Genomic DNA, 16,678 nt, shown 5'->3' on the forward strand with positions numbered 1-16,678 from the left:
GCTCAGATATACCACCTCCTAGAGAGTATACAGTTCACACCCAATCAGATTAATTTTGTCAGATTAAATCAGTTGATTTAATAAAAAAACCAGCATCCCGGATGAAAACCCTGTATAGATTAGTGAAGATGGTTATGCTAGTGATCAGTAACATGACCATGTTGATCTACCAGCATCACAATCACATTACCTGCCTGGCTAACATGGGTTATCACAGCTATTTTAATAATCAGCTTAACCAGGCTAGTCTACGAGTTTGACCAGCATAAACCAGTTTGAAACTTGGTCTACATGTTTGTTTTCAGCATGGAATATCTTCTGGCTCTTAAAACTCACAATAAATAAATTAATACATTAATAAAATGTGCAACAAGGTTAAAAAAAAAAACCCTATATCAAAATACAATCAGAGCTGTCTAGAACCGGAGCTGTGCTGGGGTCTGAAACACATGAACGCATTCCAAATCAGGGGTGGAAATTGGATATACAGTGGCTTCCAAAAGTATTCAAACCCCTTCAGTAAACTGTGTAATGAACTGCTTTAATTGGTCAATTCAGTAATGAGTAACATTACAACAAAAGCCAGCACACCTTGCGGCTCTCCAGGATCAGGAGTGAGGACTATTTTCTGGCATAGACAGTTCAGTGGGCGAATATCAATCCCTGGTCCCCTGTCCCGTGTTCTGTGACGTAAACCCATGCGTAAAGTGCGTAAACCCAATAAAGCGATGGAGAATGGTTGTCTTAGCAACAATATGAGCTGCTGTAAATTCGCAACATTCTGCGGCATCCATAAGCAATGCGCATGTCCGTGAAGTGGAACGACGGTTTCGTTGCATTCAGTCGCTGTCAGTGTGAGTTTGCTCAAACCTAATCACATTAATGTCTGAAAGAGACTTGCAATGTTAACCTTTCCAGGGTCCAGGTGAATAATACTTAAACAATCAGTCCGTTGCTGAACATCGGGAGCTGATCTAGATAGCTAGTTGCCATAGCTAATTGTAAGAAGCCGACAAAATGGTAAGTAGGATAGCTAGCTCTACTAGAGCCTCTAGGTAACATTTATAGTTGGCTAGCTAGCTAGCTAGATAATGCTACCTGGCTTTCAAGTTTGCCTCAGAATATGTTTATACATATAGGCTACCTATAGCTATTTATATGTTGACTTTAAATCGACTTCCGAGACTCCTTGTGTTTAACAGTTCGAGGTAGCTGTAGCTTTGTATCTAGCTAATGTACTTAGCTAGTCTACCTATAACGTAACTTAAGTGATAAACGCTAGCTAGCTTGTCTTAATTAGGTTAAGATAGTCTAACGTTATATGATTACCAGCTAGGTAGATGTTAGCTAATGTGAAATTGCTTTGACGGCTGCAAGTAAATTATTGAGAATAGGCTAAGGTCAAACAGACGATGACATCCGCCAAGGTATTGAGTAGATAGCTGGCTGACGATAGCTAGCTAACGGTAGCCAGCAAACATTTTTAGAAGGAACTAACGTTAACGTTAGAGGTAATTGTAACGTTAACGGCTTGTTTTGCCTGGAGTGTGTCCGCAGTATTTTAAGTTATCTGCTTTTCATGTCCAATGTCAGATAGACTAGCTAAGACGTGTCATCTGCGGAGACCTGGTTAGAAAGCAGCTAGCAATCAGGTTCGGCAGAAAGAACATTTTCATGTATGCATTTTGAACTAAATTTAAAAAATGGGGTATTAAGCTAATGGTCCAGCTCAATCGTAATATGTAAAATAACTTTACGGGGGGGGGGACATAACATAGATACCGAGGACACTCAGTATGCCTAGTACTGCACAAAGCAGGAAATGGCAGTAGTGGGTGTGTCTTAATGGAGAAGGAAGGCATGGTGTAACTTACCATGGACAGAGCAGAACTTGAAACTGAAATGCGATCAAAAGTTTCTGACAGTTTGCATCCTTGTTTAGTTGCCCGGAAAAAGATACAGGGTTTGCGAAGTATTGAAGAAAAGTACAAACGTATAATCTTTCATCGGCTGACTTTATTTCCCTTTGGTCCTGTTTCCCACTGCAGTGTCGGTGGCCCCATCCCATAGAGTTTATTGGTGTTTATATCAATTGACGCACCTGAGGCTTTATTTTGTTTCATTTAAAGGTACAATAGGTAAGATTATTTTGTTAAAACACTGTTACAAGACCGTTGTAAATCCCTTCCTATTGTTGAAGTCTCACTGACATGTTGACTCGACCTCTGCCTGTGGTTATAGTCTGCCTCGGGTTTCAAAATATACAGTTGACGGACCCGACACTCCGTACCGAAAGTGAAAAAATTGTCAGTTCAGGTCAGTTTTCAGTTCAGAGCCCAGTTTAAAAAAGAAAATTATATATATATATATATATATATATATATATATATATATATATATATATATATATATAATAATTATTTTAAGATGAAAATGTGCACATTTTATTCAAGGTTTCTAGTCAAATGTCAATAAATTCCAAGAGCAGTTTACCAAAGTTCCCCATTAGGGGTCAGTGTGTTCCTTCGTGACACCGTTTGTATCGAGCATGTAGTGAAAGAAGCTCAGCCGTCTGTGGAATGCAACACTCCAGCAAATTAATGTGTTTATTGTCTGAAGTAACTTAAGTTCTGAAATGTACACTCACCGAGCACTTTATTAGGAACACCCTTATGTACACCCTATTCATGCGATTATCTAATCAGCCATCATGTGGCTGCAGTGCAATGCATAAAATCATGCAGATATGGGTCAGCTTCAGTTAATGTTCATCAATCATCAGAATGGGGAAAAAATGTGATCGCAGTGATTTCGTCCATGGCATGATTGTTGGTGCCAGATTTGAGGTTTGAGTATTTCTGTAACTGCTGATCTCCTGGGATTTTCTCGCACAACAGTCTAGAGTTTATTCGGAATGTGGCAAAAAAAACTAACCAAAAAAAACAGCCAGTGAGCGGCAGTTCTGTAGACAGAAATGACAGTAACTCAGATAACAACTGCAGTTAGCAGAAAAGCATCTCAGAATGCACAAAACTTTGAACCTTGAGGCTGATGGGCTACAACAACAGAAGACATCAGATTCCACTTCTGTCAGCCAAGAACATAAAGCTGAGGCTGCAGTGGGCACAGGTTCACCAAAACACTTGAATGCCACAGCCTATTTGAGTATTGTTACAGACCATGTGCATTCCTTCATGGCCACAATGTACCCATCTTCTAATGGCTACTTCCAGCATGACAATGCATCATGTCACAAAGCAAAAGTCTCGAACTGGTTTCATGAACATGACAATGAGTTCAATGTTCTTAAGTGGCCTTCCCAGTCTCTGGATCTGAATCCAATAGAACACCTTTAGGATGTGATAGAACAGGAGATTCGCAGCATGAATGTGCAGCTGACAAATTTTCAACATCTTGTGGAATCCATGCCACAAAGTTTTGAGAGCAAAGGGAGCCCCTGGGTACAGTATTAATATCGTGTTCCTAATAAATTGCTCAGTGAGTGTATGCCTGAAGTCATTTTATGACTGAAGAACAGTGCAAACCATTAGATAGTTCTGTGGTGCCATCCGCTTTACTTGTAATTGCATTACTTGTTTTTTTGCAACAAAGTGACCAGTTAGCCCATGTCTTTCCAGGGGGATTACATTTTTTTAATTTGTGGGCTTTGTCATCAAAGCAAGGCCCTCTTGTCTTCAATGCTGATGTGCATCTGTCCTCTGATTAGCAGGCTGCCAGTTTGTCTTTCTGTTTACTCTGGAGTCCACTAGCTGAGCTGCACAGGCACTTAAACTGCACCTGGCACAGGCAAGACTGCAGGCCCAACTGACCAGTTTCTCTTGTGCAATGAGGTGGCATGCCTGCTGAAACCCCTGACTTCCCATGCCAACACTATTATGGACCATTGCTTTGTGCTCATGTATGTTTGGGTGAAATACTGCTTATACAACTTACTTAATTCATGGTTGTAATAGTCAGTGCTATGACAGAATTGTGCCAATGAGTGTTTCATGGTCAGTGTCTACGTTGGACAAAAGAATCAGCTCTCAGCCAGAATGCCGAGCCAGGTACACATCAGACCTAACTGGCAGTGTTCCATTGGTGGTGACCTGAATACTAGACCTACTGTGCAGTGCCAATCAACAGATATGTTTAGTGTGCCACATCCAGTGTCTATGTGATATGATCTGCTTTTTCAACGTCTGCATAAACCTCTCTTTCACTTTCTTATTGTCAGATTAACATAAAGAGAAACACAAGTTTACGGCTGTAAGTAACGGATATTAGTCCTAGTTGTATTGTGAAATTTTTGCGTTTGTGGAATTTGTCTGGTTTGTGTAGCTAGCCATAGGTCCCAAAAGTGTTGCTGTGCCCATGTATGTGTTAGAGCTCTCTGTCTCCCTGCCTATGTATTGTCCTATTCATGTGCCATCTCAGAGGAATTGGGCCCATTACAGGAAGAATTACAGTACATTGTATTTGTGCATTTAGGCCTATGAATTTACTGTATGTAATGTTTCCCATCAGCCCCGTAACCTAGTGGAGGGAATACTGCCATCTCAGTGAGCCTAGCAGTTATTTGTTTAATCCTCAGTTGGATCTGTACTGTAGCATTGAACCTGAAGCATTCGCTATGTGGAAGAAGAGATGTTCGGATTGGGCTTGACCCAGATAAGTACTCGCTCCCCTTTCACAGGAAGCTATTTTTACATAAACTGGCCTCTTTTACTCTCTCATTGACAGATACCTCCCTTCAAACCCCCCAGCCCATCCACTCTCTCACACACACACACACACACACACTCAGATATTCACGGTTCCTGTCATAATTGTGGGTTATAGCACAGGTCATGGCATGACATTTCCAGCATGTAGACAAATTGTGCATGATTATGTAGACAATAAGGACCTTGCATATGTGCTATAAAAAATACAAAACGGATACATCAGTGTTAATTCTCAGTGCTCTTGGCACAATGCTAAGTATCCTTACAATTCAGTCATCTATATGTGTGGGCAATTTGAGTACTATGGCCCTATGCTTTAAGCTTTATCTTTACAGAGGGAATACAAAATGTCTGACGTTGGTGAAATGTGCGATGGGAACTGTACTTCAGTTTGAAGCTCCGAAAAAGGCTTCTCTCAACCATGGTTCTTTATGAAACCCTACTGAATGTATATATATTTTTTGACACCAGGTTCCCAAGCATCTCAGTCAGTAAACGTGGTTGCCACAACCATAGTATGAGCTTGCATCGTATGCAATATTTCGACTATGAACAGAAGAATGCAGTGACACAATTGGTTATGTCCTACTGCGGTGAGATGGGTTTAAGTTCCCCAATTACATTTTACAATTTTGGACCTTGTAGTTTTAGTACTTGTCAGATACTTTAAGACGGGGCAATTTACAAAAGTGACCGCTGTGTAAATGCTTTGTAGGGACCCATCTGGCACCTGCAGGTTATCAGTTGACATCAGTGAGAGAGGCATCTCCCTGCAGTTGATGCTAAACTGTCCTGAACTATACTTGTAGCCTCTGGCATTTGAGTGAGTGTATTGCAGGGGCAGACTCACTTCAGTTGTGGAGCTCTCCATGTGGGTGTAAGCAGTGACACATATTTGAGGGAGTTATCTACATGTTTTTGTGTGGTTATTTTTTTAACCTTGTACATTGCATTCTAGAAGGCTCTCCAGTTTTGTTGGGTATGATTGAAATGATGGTTGGGTGCTGATCTAGATCTATCAACCAAAAAAACATAGTAACGTGGAAAATGTGTAATAAGTTGATGTTTGATGCAGTGCCTCTATTTTCTAACCATCTTAATGTACTTTATTGTCAGATAGTCCATGTTTTAATCATGGTTTCTTGAATGGCAATTCCTATTGTGCCGATGTGCATGTCCATTGTGACTGGTGTCTAGTCAAAGCTATTTTAGATTGACTACAACCACTACTGGTGTAAACATCAACCATGACTGTGTTCCCGTCTGTATATCCATGGCTGTGCTTTTGAAATGCTAGCCTTGGTTTCTAATGTTCCCAGATTTCTTTCCAAACATGACCTTCAGGCTTGATTTTGTCATGCAAACTGAAACGGTTTTGGAGAGGGATGACCACAAACAAATGACAAAATCCTACCCTCCCACCTTCAATTGCTTTTGTTAGGCCAAGCTTATGTAATGTACTGGTTGGTGATTTGACTGCAATCTAGTGAAAATCTAATTTCTCTATGAAGAAAAGGCCTCCCTTTCATTTTTTATTTTATCTATCAGCCCCTTGTTCTAATTGCCTCATTCCAGTTTTTAATGTCAGTTGATTTGAAATACCATTGTTTTCTTTAAATGTCTGTAGCCTGCAGACTGAGCTTGTAGGCACTATGCTGTTATGCAGCCAAGCCACTTTGTCGTAGGCATAAATATTGTCCTGTCACGCATCCTTGTTTTAAGAAGGCTAATGGGGGCTGTCTTGTCAGCTGGGTGTTGTCTGTGATCTGCCGCTACATAATTCTCCTAATAGAACTACTAACATTGTGCAGTCTCATAACATATTGTCCGATACTGACGGATATTTAAGGATGTTCTGGCTTCACAGTCTGTGCATTAACAGAAAATGTACACCCCAAAATGATTTTGAAATCTACATTTTCACAAAACATAGATTTTTTTTTTTTACAAAGCGAATGCATCCTGTTTAAATGATGTCATTGTTTATCTGCACATTGAGAGATAATCTACACAGACAGCATTTCAGTGGTGTAAAACTGTACTGGTGTATTTTGACTAGCCTATTTTGTCATGTCAGATTAAATGAGTTCAGCTTTAAATGATGAGTTGAATTGAGGAATCTGGGGGCAAAGACCCCCAGATAAGACTGTAGACTTAACGTGTCTCCACATAAAGAGCAGCGCACCACAGCAGCCTGGCTCTCTGAAGGTCTCATAGCTGTGGTGGGGACTGTGGCTTGTCTGTGCGTGCTGTGATGGTGTGTAACCTCTGGTGGCCCCTCTCCCTCGCACGCTGCAGATGCGCTTCATGCTGCTGTTCAGCCGGCAGGGGAAGCTGCGGCTGCAGAAGTGGTACACAGCTACTGCGGAGAAGGACAAGAAGAAGATGGTACGTGAGCTCATGCAGGTGGTGCTGGCACGCAAGCCCAAGATGTGCAGCTTCCTGGAATGGAGGGACCTCAAGATCGTCTACAAGAGGTAGCTCCCGCTGACATCACAAGCCGTACGAACACCTGCAGCCTACAAGCTGCTCACCAGCTGTCAAGACATAGACTCGTACATTTTGGTTCGTATCCCATGTGGAACTGTGGCTTCAGGGCAGTGAGTGTTCATGTCCTGAGCTCATTTTTGAGAGACTGAAAACACAGTCCCTTCACATTGAAAAGAAATGTGTAGCATTGTCCAAAAATGTTCCCAAGACAGGTGATGACTTGCCTTCGAGCTGATGTTCATCACAATCTGTGATGATTCTTTCGCTGGCTAGGAAACCTAATTTTACTGGAAATTGCTCATTTATTCATTTCCTCAGTCTCTGTCTGAGCCAGAAGCACGAGCCTGCTGCTGTTAGGACCGGCAGCACAGCAGTTGGCTGCGTAGGCGAATTAAACCCCATCAAACGGGTGACTCAAGACTCATTCCTACTAATTTGGTTGGAAATGGGAAAAACACAGAATTGTGGAGTGAGTCGGTATAGTCTGTTTTTGTCTCTTGGTGCATGGCTGTAAATCCTCCTGTAAATCCAGGAGGACCAAAAGGATGATGTCCTTGGTGTCCAATATTTAGGCATGTTAGGCTGGTTGTGTTACAGCTATCCTTTCATTATAATGCACCAAAGCGCAGTATGTGTTTCTATCCATGAGAGGGCCCCAGACCATCACAATCCTTCACTTTGTCCGTTCTGTAACTTATGCGTAGGTTCACTCAGGTACACTGTGACATATACAGTGTTAGGAGGTGGGTGGACAAGATCTGACTAGTCAATACAAACCCATCGAGTTTTCAGTGGAGAGTACTCCAGACTGCAGCACACAGTGATTTACAACCATATTGTTAATATCGCCTTTGAGCAATGCACAGTGTTTCCATGCATTTCATCGTATATTATATTGTTAATCTCTTTACAATTCTCTGTGAACAGAGACAGGGCTGGGTTAAGCGGGTGTATTCTTGTTTTTAAGATGAACCATTTCATTTCTATGCTAAGGCAGGCTCAAAAAATGTATTTGTGGCTATTGCTAATTTGAGTCAAGCGTCCAAATTTTGCTCTGCTTGTGGATACATGTACAGTAATGAGAACAAGTCTGCAATTAATATAAAAAAAAAATGTTATCCTCTGTCAATTCATTCCATTTTTACTGTGTTTATGTATGTTAACCCTTCTCCCCTCTCTGCACATACAGTCAGGTTCATAAATATTGGGACATCGACACAATTCTCATCTTTTTGGCTCTATACACCACCACAATGGATTTAAAATGAAACAAACAAGATGTGGTGAATGGTGTAGGAATTACAACAGTTTCTATATGTGCCTCCCACTTTTTAAGGGACCAAAAGTAATGGGACAATTGGCTGCTCAGCTGTTCCATGGCCAGGTGTGTGTTATTCCCTCATTATCTCATTTACAAGGAGCAGATAAAAGGTCTAGAGTTCATTTCAAGTGTGCTATTTGCATTTGGAATCTGTTGCTGTCAACTCTCAATATGAGATCCAAAGAGCTGTCACTATCAGTGAAGCAAGCCATCATTAGGCTGAAAAATCAAACCTATCACAGAGATAGCAAAAACATTAGGTGTGGCCAAATCAACTGTTTGGAACATTCTTAAAAAGAAAGAACGCACCGGTGAGCTCAGCAACACCAAAAGACCCGGAAGACCACGGAAAACAACTGTGGTGGATGACAGAAGAATTCTTTCCCTGGTGAAGAAAAACCCCTTCACAACAGTTGGCCAGATCAAGAACACTCTCCAGGAGGTAGGTGTATGTGTGTCAAAGTCAACAATCAAGAGAAGACTTCACCAGAGTGAATACAGAGGGTTCACCACAAGATGTAAACCATTGGTGAGCCTCAAAAACGGGAAGACCAGATTAGAGTTTGCCAAACAACATCTAAAAAAGCCTTTACAATTCTGGAACATCCTATGGACAGATGAGACAAAGATCAACTTGTACCAGAATGATGGGAAGAGAAGAGTATGGAGAAGGAAAGGAACTGCTCATGATCCAAAACATACCACCTCATCAGTGAAGCATGGTGGTGGTAGTGTAATGGCGTGGGCATGTATGGCTGCCAATGGAACTGGTTCCCTTGTATTTATTGATGATGTGACTGCTGACAAAAGCAGCAGGATGAATTCTGAAGTGTTTTGGGCAATATTATCTGCTCATATTCAGCCAAATGCTTCAGAACTCATTGGACGGCACTTCACAGTGCAGATGGACAATGTCCCGAAGCATACTGCGAAAGCAACCAAAGAGTTTTTTAAGGCAAAGAAGTGGAATGTTATGCAATGGCCAAGTCAATCACCTGACCTGAATCCGATTGAACATGCATTTCACTTGCTGAAGACAAAACTGAAGGGAAAATGCCCCAAGGACAAGCAGGAACTGAAGACAGTTGCAGTACAGGCCTGGCAGAGCATCACCAGGGATGAAACCCAGCGTCTGGTGATGTCTATGCGTTCCAGACTTCAGGCTGTAATTGACTGCAAAGGATTTGCAACCAAGTATTAAAAAGTGAAAGTTTGATTTATGATTGTTAGTTTGTCCCATTACCTTTGGTCCCTTAAAAAGTGGGAGGCACATATACAAACTGTTGTAATTCCTACACCGTTCACCTGATTTGGATGTAAATACCCTCAAATTAAAGCTGAAAGTCTGCAGTTAAAGCACATCTTGTTCGTTTCATTTCAAATCCATTGTGGTGGTGTATAGAGCCAAAAAGATGAGAATTGTGTCGATGTCCCAATATTTATGGACCAGACTATGTAAGCCAATATTGTGTGTGTGTGTGTGTGTGTGTGTGTTCACTTTAACCCCTCTCCCTACTCTGCATATATGCAAGCCAATTTGTGTGTGTGTGTGTGTGTGTGTGTGTGTGTGTGTGTGTGTGTGTGTGTGCATGCATATGCATGCGTAATGCGTAATCTGTCCCCCCTCTATGCAGGTATGCAAGTCTATATTTCTGCTGTGCGGTGGAGGAGCAGGACAACGAACTCATTACCCTGGAGGTTATCCACCGCTTCGTTGAGCTGCTGGATAAGTACTTTGGCAGTGTGAGTCACTCGCTCTCCTCTCCTTGTCCATTCCCTAACTTACTTTTTTTACTTTGTGCCTCTACCTCTCTGACACGCTTGTATTTTTCCAATTATTTTCTCACTCGCCTCTCCCCCCACACACTGTTGCTCTCTTACCCTTATCTCTCATTCTCAGTATGACACAAATCAGTTTTATTCTGCTTTGTACCTCCATGCCCCCCCCCACCTCCTTGTGGTTGGAGCCTGGGCATTTGCATTGCTAGTGACTATTCCCCACACTCCTAGCCACACACAGTAGAGCCACTTGAGTGTTTGAGCCAATCAGAAGTGAGGCTCCTCTCACTGTGGGGAAAAGTGGTTACCTGTAGCTAGGGACCACTTATCTGGCAGAAAACAAATGTATGTATGAGAGAGATTGGCCAACTGTGTTTCAGGGAAAAAACAAATATGATTGGACAGTGTGCTGGATTGGAAGTAAGTCAATGCTACTATTGTTGCCTCTAAGGCAGTGTTTCTGATTAGCTTCAATTTTGTGGTCTGGTCTTTTGTACTTCATTTTTGGTGAATTTCAGTTGTAGTTAATTGAGTCTTTACTGAATGAAAAAAATGAATGAAAATTCCCTGCTATACTATATATGGGGCTATTTCAACGGGACTTGAATAGCTAGCAGATAAAATGATGAATTTATCATTTTTAAACACAAAATTCATCTTCTTATTGCCCCTTTTGCTTGCAATATTTTCTTCAGCAGCATACCTTTGTGTACTGTAGGCTCTGTATTGTTTGCAGAATATACTGTATCCAGTGTGGCTATATATGATATGCAGTTATATATCTATACACACCGACGTATTGCTGTTTTCAAACAATGACAGTGATAAAGTCTATGGTGACTGTGGTGACAGTAATCATCTGGGAGAAGTTCCACGGTGAAAGAGTGAAATGTGATTATTTGCAGTGGTGCAAAGCAGTGCCAGTGATCAGGTGATGTAATTTGTGGAAAGCAAGTTTATATTCGTTTTTTGTAAGCCCCATTAATTCTTATTTTCTTGGAATGCTACATGGTATTTGTAGAGACTGTCCTGTCATGTGCTGCCAGGCTGAAAGGAAAGCTTTTGGAATTGGCTTTCTTGTTGCTTCTAATTGTTTTTAAACTGTGTGGTAGGTTATCCCGCAACTAATTAATTTAGCTAAGCTATATACAGTGGGTTCAGAACGTATTCAGACCCCTTCACTTTTTGCACACTTTATTGTGTTACTGTAGATCAAATTTTTAAATGGTTAAAATGTTATAGTCATAGTGCTTGGAGTTGTCATATGCCTTTTACTGAAGAGTGGCTTCCATCTGGCCGATCTACCATAAAGTCCTGATTGATGAAGTGCTGCTGAGATGGTCGTCCTTCCGGCAGGTTCTCCCTTCTCTGCAGAGGACCTCTAAAGTTCTGTTAGAGTGACCTTTGGGTTCTTGGTCACCTTCCTGACCAAGGCCCTACTTGCGTGTTTTTTATTTATTTATTTATTTATTTATTTATTTATACATTTGCAAAATATTCTAAAAACATGTTTTGACTTTTCATTATGGGTTATTGAGTGTATAATTGATGGGCAAAATGGCACTCTTGTCAATTTGAAATTAAATCTACAACACAATAAAGTGTACAAAATGTGAAGTTGAAATTGTACTTCCCTCTAGGGTCTTTCAGTGCACTTAATGCCATGTCAAATGCCATTAATGTAATGTAGTGAAGGGGTCTGAAACCCCACTGTATGTACTGGCAATATTGAATGGGGTACCAAGCTGTAAAAGCCGTAGTTTATCTGTTAGAGTTGTGTTAATCAAAATAATAATAATAAAGAAGTATTCCCATGTTATTGTCAACAGTCCAGAGTTTGTGATGCTTTTTCAGATATTCTGTAATGTTTGGTATATGTACCTTGAATTAGATAACAACTGGCTTAATCCATTTTAAGCTTTACTAAACACTTCAGAGGATGTCAAAATGGCATCCAGTTGTTAACTATCAACAGCTTTGGATAATCAAAGTAATCCTGGCTAACCTACGACCACCTTACCCCGGGGGGACAAAAACATGAGTATTAAATGGCAGACTCATGAATGTATTGTCTAGGGTATAAGGCTCAGATGTACTGGCAGATTGAACTCAGACATTATTTCTCCAGAATTTGTGTAGTGTCTAGTAATCTAGTTATTTTGTTTTAATCTAGAAATTAAAACAAAAAACCGCAAAGAAACAATTGCTCTGCTTTGTTCCCTCAGGTGTGCGAGCTGGACATCATCTTCAACTTTGAGAAGGCTTACTTCATCCTGGATGAGTTTCTGATGGGGGGCGAGATTCAAGATACTTCCAAAAAGAGCGTCCTCAAAGCCATTGAGCAGGCGGACCTTCTTCAAGAGGTAAATGGCTCCCTCTCTAGAAATTACCATCCAACACTTGTGACCGCTGAAGTAACAGGTGTGATCAATATCAGGATGTCAATCAGATCAGGCTTTGGCTTTCATGATGTGTATGCAAATACGAACGTAAATGTAATTTTGGAGTGAATTTCTTGATAATCTAGCTACTTATTCCTTGAGTTCCTAACTGGTTAACTAGTTTCGGGTTTCATTTGGCCCTCCTGCCTCTAGAAATCTGCCGGGGTGGTGGCAGATTTGCATACATTATTTGTGAATGTATACAGTATTGTTTGCATTATTTTCACAGCAATGACTTGTTTGCACAACCACCACCAGGTGGCAAATGTGAGAACACTAATCCATAGCTGTCTGAAATATGTGCACTTGCTATTTTATATTGTTTTTCATTGCATGGATGATGGATCACTAAATGAATAATTTAAAATTCAAAGTTGCACATAATTGTGCCTGTCATAATTGTAGGTGCTATAAAATAAGATTTTTTTTTCAAAATTGGTGTTAAAGAAATTATCCATTTTATAGTTTGTACTTAAGGTGCTTAATGAATGTATAGTTTAACTTTTTTTACATTTATTTCTGTTTCACTTAAGAAATTGTCTTTTTCCTCAGGAGGATGAGTCTCCAAGAAGTGTACTGGAAGAAATGGGACTGGCATAGACACATTTTAAGCCTTTTTTAAATAAGGCAAGAAGTTTTGGTACTGTTACCTAGTCGAAGGGTTGAAGTGTGTGTGTGTGTGTATATGTGTATATGTGTGTGTGTATATGTGTATATGTGTGTATGTGTGTGTGTGTGTGTGTGTATATGTGTGTGTGTGTGTTGGGGGGGGGAGGCATGTCATTTCTCCAGCTCTGACACCACTGAGCGCAACACTGAGCCCCAATTGTTAAAATTCACTGTTGAATATCCCATCATTTTTTTAAAGATATTTTAGTACTTGTTTTGTTCAGATCTCTTAAAATATGCTGTTTTGGCTGCTACCCAGAAGGTGTCCAAAATGAATTCTAACTGATGACCCATATGATGATCACTGAAGTTGTGTGCCATTTTTTGGGGGAAAATGGCAACGCACAATACAGGCTTCTTGTTAAAGCTCTCTGTACATTGTATTTGTACTTAATGAGTCTCAGGTGGGTCTAAATATTTTTTTTTCATCTGGCTCGTCATTTGAGCCCTGGCAGTAACAGTTGTCAGGGAGACAGTGGAGACTTGTTAGTTGGATAATTCAACTTGAATACCCTAACCAGTTTGGAACTGTTAAAAGGGACTTTTACCCCTTGCTGTTGCTTTTTATTTTTTTGTACTCAGGTAATGTGCCTCTCCTGCCAGCTTCTCTTTTGTTCACTCATATGGCTCAGTACTTGACATGCATCGGTTATCAGCAATTGCATTTCCAGGGGGGCCGCTCAGATTTGTGACGTTTCTTTGAGTGAGATCAGCTCAGAGGCAGTCCCATGTTATTGTGTGTGGGTGAAGGAAGCGAATTGGCTTTGCCGTCCATTAGTGGTATCCGTGGTTGTGGCAAATGTTTGCACTGTCCCTCCCCCTCTCCTGGCTCTGTGCTGTGCTCTGAGTCCAACACTTCTTCCCAGAAGGCTCAGTAAGGGACAGAGAGCAGTGTGCCTGGAGATGAAATCGGACCAGGGCAGTCAAGGACGTGTTTGCAAAAAAGGGAAAAGTTTTATTTTAGTTTTCATATCTGTTGAATGCTGTAGAGGACTGGTGGAAATGACAGGCTGCAGGAGAGGAGAGGTGATTGGCCATTACAGTTGCAGTAACTTAAATTTCAATTCTGTCAGTTCAGTTTTTTCAAAGGTCATTTTATTAATATTCGTTGAATATTATGGGAATCTTTCCATTCATGAATTGCATTTGAACTAATTTCCTGAATTGTCAGAATTTAAGGGTAAGCACCATACCATGACACACCCCACAGATGTAAGAGCAATTATTTTTTATTGTTGAGGCTTTTCATGAAATTATGCTGAAATTGTTAGTATGGCAAAAAATCTGACAAAATCATCGCTGATGACAGAAACGCTGGAAAATGCCTGAAGCCACGCCAGGAAATGACTTCTCTGGTGTCACATCTGGAACACAAGCAGCTCCGGTATTATGCTTTAGGTTGAAAATATGACACAAATGGACAGCATCAATATATTTGATCCTGGATCAATGGACAGTATCGATCATCAAGACATTACTGATCCTGATACAGCCGCTCAATACAGCCTTTCAGGTTTTTATGTTTTTACTTCAGTCCATATTCCAGTGTTGGAAGATTTCCCGGTTTTACTCTGTGAACTTATCTAGCTAACTCAATAATTCTGCTTTGTTAGATACCCCCTTCGTGGTTTTCGTCTCCAGGTCATGAGTTTTTTTATGAATTGTGCATTTGTAAAAGTATCATTACACAATGGCTGCTTCCTACTGTACTTGGAGCAATATTTGTAACTTAGCTAGCTAAAAGACAACTGCCAGCACTAGACAACACTAGAAACATGTTAAATTTGAACTATAGAAGCTAACTACAGTTTGAGTCATTTTTCATCAGAATGAGGTGAACTATTCTAATAAAATAAAATAAACGCACTGCCATGATTCAAGAGCTCAACTTGTCAGTAACAACATAGCATGTTTCGGCCATTTGTGCACTGGTATGCAAGTTGTTGCATCCGAATATACGTCTAGTCATTTTAACTAACATTACCTTCAGCGGTCAGAGCAGCACAGCAAACAATGCTGTTATTAGCTACAAAGCTAATAACAGTATCGTACTTCCTCACAAAATTTCATAACATCACATTTCGAAGTTTGCATAAAACGAGAGGCGGGGTAAAAACAGTAAGCCATTGCATCTTTTAGGGCTTCTATGTCAATAAAATTATACTTTTAGACATTGTGAGTCATATAACAGGAAATCTTCTTTTGATGGGTGTAGTTCATTTTTGAAAATATCTGGTGCTTACCCTTGAAATTGACTGCAAACCTGCACGTCATACCTTTTTTATTTTCTCCCATGACCCCTAGCCAGTTTCAGGTTCTCTAAAACTGTAGTGGTGTACTTGAACCAAACACTCACCCCAGGGTGAACACATCAATCAGTAGTCATTGCAATCAATTTTTAGTTTGAAACAAGGAAGGAAGTGAGTGAGGTCTGGGTATTATAACCGCACATAGAGCACTAATACACATCCGCAGGGACAAGTGCACACTCCTCATCCTGTTTCCTCATCTTGTTTTCCAGTCAGTCTTTCCAAAGAAATATTTAATGTCTTTATGCCTGTATTAGGGGTGAGAGGAAAAACCAAATTGCCATCAAGGCACATAACACTATTTTACTGCTTGTTTGTGTGTTTGCAAAATCCTTGACCAGCATTTAAAAGGGTCCTCTGGAGTTATTGTGAATACAGTCCCAATTTTAAGGGCTCAGAGTGATAATGGGTTTTTCTGTGAATGATTTGGCAGAGTTGGGAGGTTAGCACAAGGATGTGCAGGAACCTAAAGGGAGGGATATGTGAATGTCATTTTGTAATGAAATAAAATCGAAGACAAAAGCAGAAATGGACTGTGTTTTTTTTACATTGTATCATTTAATTAACTTTTTTAGAATTTTAAAATTTTTAATATAATGTAAGATGTAATAGTATCCTATATTTACTGCTGACTGCATAATCGAATATTAATACTGTATATACACTATCGTTACAATTAATCTTGGAATTAATCCAAATAAGCTCAACTAAAAAAAGTGACAGTGCTCCTTTAATCATTTCTGTGTGGATTTTGATGTATGTTTGGAGTCATTGTCCTCCAACCACTTTTTAGCTACATTTCTTTGTTCATTGTGCTATTGATCTTAAATGGTGCCCCTGGACCACTGACGGCATAACATCTCCAACATATCAATGATATTTGGCAGTATGAGGTGCTTCTCCTTGTATGTCTGTATGGCCAAAACATTCATCTGACCATAG

At 40.3% G+C, this 16,678-nt stretch overlaps 1 protein-coding gene across 2 annotated transcripts; it reads left to right on the forward strand.

The window, feature by feature from the left end:
- Nucleotides 1–762: 762 nt before the first annotated feature.
- ap1s1 (adaptor related protein complex 1 subunit sigma 1) lies at nucleotides 763–16,265 on the forward strand. Of its 2 annotated transcripts, none has more exons than XM_061235892.1 (5): nucleotides 763–854; nucleotides 7,026–7,204; nucleotides 10,173–10,281; nucleotides 12,543–12,680; nucleotides 13,311–16,265. In XM_061235892.1, the coding sequence occupies exons 2-5, from the start codon at nucleotides 7,026–7,028 to the stop codon at nucleotides 13,356–13,358; spliced, it is 474 nt and encodes a 157-aa protein (XP_061091876.1). In that variant the 5' UTR covers nucleotides 763–854; the 3' UTR covers nucleotides 13,359–16,265. The 2 variants fall into 2 exon arrangements, with proteins under 2 accessions (XP_061091876.1, XP_061091875.1); XM_061235891.1 differs by having other exon boundaries at nucleotides 822–1,020.
- Nucleotides 16,266–16,678: the final 413 nt, after the last annotated feature.

The sequence above is a fragment of the Conger conger genome, chromosome 3 (genome assembly GCF_963514075.1).
Source record: "Conger conger chromosome 3, fConCon1.1, whole genome shotgun sequence".
Taxonomy (NCBI): Eukaryota; Metazoa; Chordata; class Actinopteri; order Anguilliformes; family Congridae; genus Conger; species Conger conger.

Excerpts from the sequence above, each read along its gene's own strand:
- ap1s1 (XM_061235891.1), top strand. Across the intron at positions 7,205-10,172 it reads CTCAAGATCGTCTACAAGAG|GTATGCAAGTCTATATTTCT; the intron begins GTAGCTCCCGCT and ends CCCTCTATGCAG. Across the intron at positions 12,681-13,310 it reads AGGCGGACCTTCTTCAAGAG|GAGGATGAGTCTCCAAGAAG; the intron begins GTAAATGGCTCC and ends CTTTTTCCTCAG.